We start from the raw sequence: 3184 nt of genomic DNA, 5'->3' as shown, positions 1-3184 counted from the left end.
CCCCCCCGCCCCCCCCCCCCCCCCCCCCCGGCACATCCACTGAGGCGCCCTCACCAAATCACCAAATCCCAATCCCCACATTCGGCTATTTCCACACACCCCCCCGGGCATTTGTACAGGTTTCATTTTGTTGCTGCCAGCGCGGTGAAAGAGGGAGAACAAACAGAGGACAGAAATCACAAAATAACAATTTTGCCACCGGGAGGGTGGAAACCTCTTCGCCAAAGCTCTCTTTGCAAACCCCAAAGCTCTCACCGCTCTCTCCCCGCAGCTGCTGGGGATGTGGCTGTATGTGGCCGGGGCCGCCCAGTTCCCCCAGCACCTCCTGGAGATGCTGCTCATCGACCACGGCCACCTCCACGTGGAGCCCCGCGCCGGCACGCAGGAGCTGCTCATCACCCAGCGCGTGGCCGTGTAAGACGCAGCCCTCGGCTCTCCCTGCCCCATCCCCCCTCCTCCCTCGTGCTGCAGCCCCCAAAATCGTTTCAACACAAGACTCCCGCGCGGTTTCAGATGGGTTTTCCCAAGGAGAGAGTCTCTCCTGGCGGCTCCATGCGTGCGCTCTCCCATCCCCTCTCTTCCTCACCCCTTCTTTTATTTATTTATTTCCACAGCCCCCAGGTTTAGGCAAATTTGGCAGGGCACGTGGGTCTCACAGGCACCAACCCCTGCAGGCGTGGAAGACGCAGGCAAGGAGAAGACCTCTCCAGAGGAGAAGACCTCCAAGAAGAGGTCCCTGTGTCGCGGCTGCTAGTCCTGCCCGTCCCCGAAAGCTGTTTCCCCCCATCCAGAGTCAGACTTTAAGGGGATGAATTTTTCGGTGCCAACGCAGGCAGCTCTTTGCAGCTTCAGTTATTTTTGGAGTAGAAAACATCTCACCACCAGGGAGCCGGGGCAAGGGCAAGGCTGAGAGCACCAGCTGCAGGTGGAGGTCAGACAAACACACAGAAGAAATGGCTTAATTTTAACAGTGAGGGCAATTAACCCTGCAGAGGAGCCAGCAGGTGCCTGTGCGGGACTGGGGCTTTGCTGGTCCTTTCCAGCCCGTGGCACGGGGTCTCCACTCCCCTCTCCTGCGTCACCCCATTCCCCTCTCTCTCTCCAGGGGGGACCAGTGTCTCACCAACAATTCCACCTACTTCGAAATCGCCGCTGGTAACGCCACGCTGGTGAAGCACGGTGAGCAGCACCGGCGGGCACAGCTGTCGGGATTATCACCCAGGCTGTATTTTGGAGGGGCTGAGATGCACAAAGGACTCATGTCCACGTTTTACATCATCTGACACGTTTTATTCCCAGGTCGCTTTGTCTGCCTGAAGCCAAGGTTTGAAGCCAAGGCCAGGTTGGACGGGGCTTGGAGCAACCTGGGCTGGTGGGAGGTCTCCCTGCCCAGGGCAGGGGGTGGGACTGGATGATCTTTAAGGTCCCTTCCAACCCAAACCACTCTATGATAAGCCTTGGTGGACTCCAAACAGCTCCCCAGGCCCGAGAGCACACTGGGTCGACGCCGCTCCTGTGGATTGCAGCCCCACCATCAAAAGCCGCACTAAACCCTACGAATCAGTGTCGTGCCAGGAGCAACGAGCAAACCTGCTCCCATCCCTCTAGGAGACAACTGCCTCATTGTAAAGTTATTTCGCAATCCCTCAGGGAAAGGAGGGGAACATTCGTGGCAGGTTTCAGCAAATTAATGAAGCCTCACCTTCCGAATTGTTTCCTCCTCCTCCCTGAGGAAATGGGGTGAGCCGGTCAGGGTGGGAATTGCAAACCCGCCGGAGACAGACTTTGCATTGACCCAGCCCAGACGGCATTCGGGGCCGGGCAGACCCTCTCACGTCCCCCTCGAGCACCATTGAGCCACGGCACCCAGCACACCCAATGGCAGGACGGGAGCTGGGTGGCTTTGGCTCCTTCACGCCCCAGGCCCACATTTAAGAAATACAATTCAAATAAATCCAGAGCCGAACAACTCACCCCATGTGAGGACATTTGTCCTCACTCACTGCTAAGGGCTGGATCCCAGGGGCTACGGGTGATAGTTGGGCTGCAGTACATCACTGCTGCAGCACCAAAAATCTGAATATCACAGCTCTTCCCAACCCCGATTCTGTTCTCTCAAAGCCAAGACCCATCAAACCATGGGGACGCTGATGAACCTCAGCTCTGAAGACGTTTTACTCATCCAGTACCAACTGCAGAGAGAAAGGACATACTCGGGACTGTATCTCTACGGTATGCAAACTCCATCCTAACGTAACTTAAAGCTATCATGGGACACCAAAACACACACACAAAATTACCAGCTACAACCACGCAGCAACTTGGTTTTGCCAACAGTCAGTGATTTTCCCCGAGACCGCCGGCTCCAGGGGTCACGGGAGTATTTACAAATCCCATTAAAACTTAAATCTCTTGGCAGAGCAGAAAGACCAAGTTAAAGACAAAACCCACTTACGCCATAAATATTCAAAGAACAGGAAGCAAATACAGTTCAGCATTGATATCATCGTAAAATCTCAATATTTTCAAGCCAACCATAATTTTTCGGTACTTACCTCCCAGGGCAGAGCACGTGGCTTTGCAGTACCGGCACAGGCAGAGCCGGTCAGATCTACCCACAAGCCCATAAAGCGGCATTTTAGACCTTGATAAGGCTTCCCATTGCCCTTCCAACCTGCAGAGAGAAGTTTGAAGACACGTATAGAAAACTGCCTCCATACTCAGCCTCGGTCCCTCCCGACGCCCCCCAGGAGCACCAAACTATCCTGCAACCCCTTAAAGCGGACAGGACCAGAGCTAACTGGGGAGAGGGTTAAAAAAAGTGATGCTTGAGGTTGGTTTTGTTCAGATGTGTTCACCATGGGGGTAGAGACCCCATCAGCGCTCACCTCCGCAGCACACAGGGAAGGGGGGCACCGAGGGTGGGGATGCGGCACGAAGGGCCATGCCGATGCCACCCATCCTTAGTTAAGCAAACGCTTCTCCTTTTGCAGCCCGAAACCTGAGCGGGATCACGGCCCAGCGGGAAGAGTTCAAGCACCATGCCAAGTGCCTGGGGCTGAGCGAAGAGGAGACGGTGTACGCGCCGTGGAAAACAGTACGGGGCTGCTGGTGGGGGGGGTGAGGGGGGGCAGAGCCGCCGCAGGCCCCAGCCCGGGCAGAGGGGCCGAGACCCCGGGCGGTC

At 56.2% G+C, this 3184-nt stretch overlaps 1 protein-coding gene across 1 annotated transcript in view; it reads left to right on the top strand.

The window, feature by feature from the left end:
• The window catches only part of LOC104289179 (alpha-1-acid glycoprotein 8-like), a 6250-nt gene that overhangs the window by 549 nt on the left and 2517 nt on the right, over nt 1–3184 (top strand). The window contains exons 2-5 of the mRNA XM_009888086.1: nt 272–414; nt 1106–1179; nt 2122–2232; nt 2994–3097. Of these exons, the coding sequence (XP_009886388.1) occupies nt 272–414; nt 1106–1179; nt 2122–2232; nt 2994–3097 (432 nt within the window). The remainder of the gene's footprint in view (nt 1–271; nt 415–1105; nt 1180–2121; nt 2233–2993; nt 3098–3184) is intronic.

This window comes from Charadrius vociferus, unplaced genomic scaffold, assembly GCF_000708025.1.
Source record: "Charadrius vociferus isolate BGI_N301 unplaced genomic scaffold, ASM70802v2 scaffold56, whole genome shotgun sequence".
Lineage (NCBI taxonomy): Eukaryota > Metazoa > Chordata > Aves > Charadriiformes > Charadriidae > Charadrius > Charadrius vociferus.
Note: the sequence above shows the minus strand (reverse complement) of the source record. Positions and strands in the feature narration are given on the sequence as shown.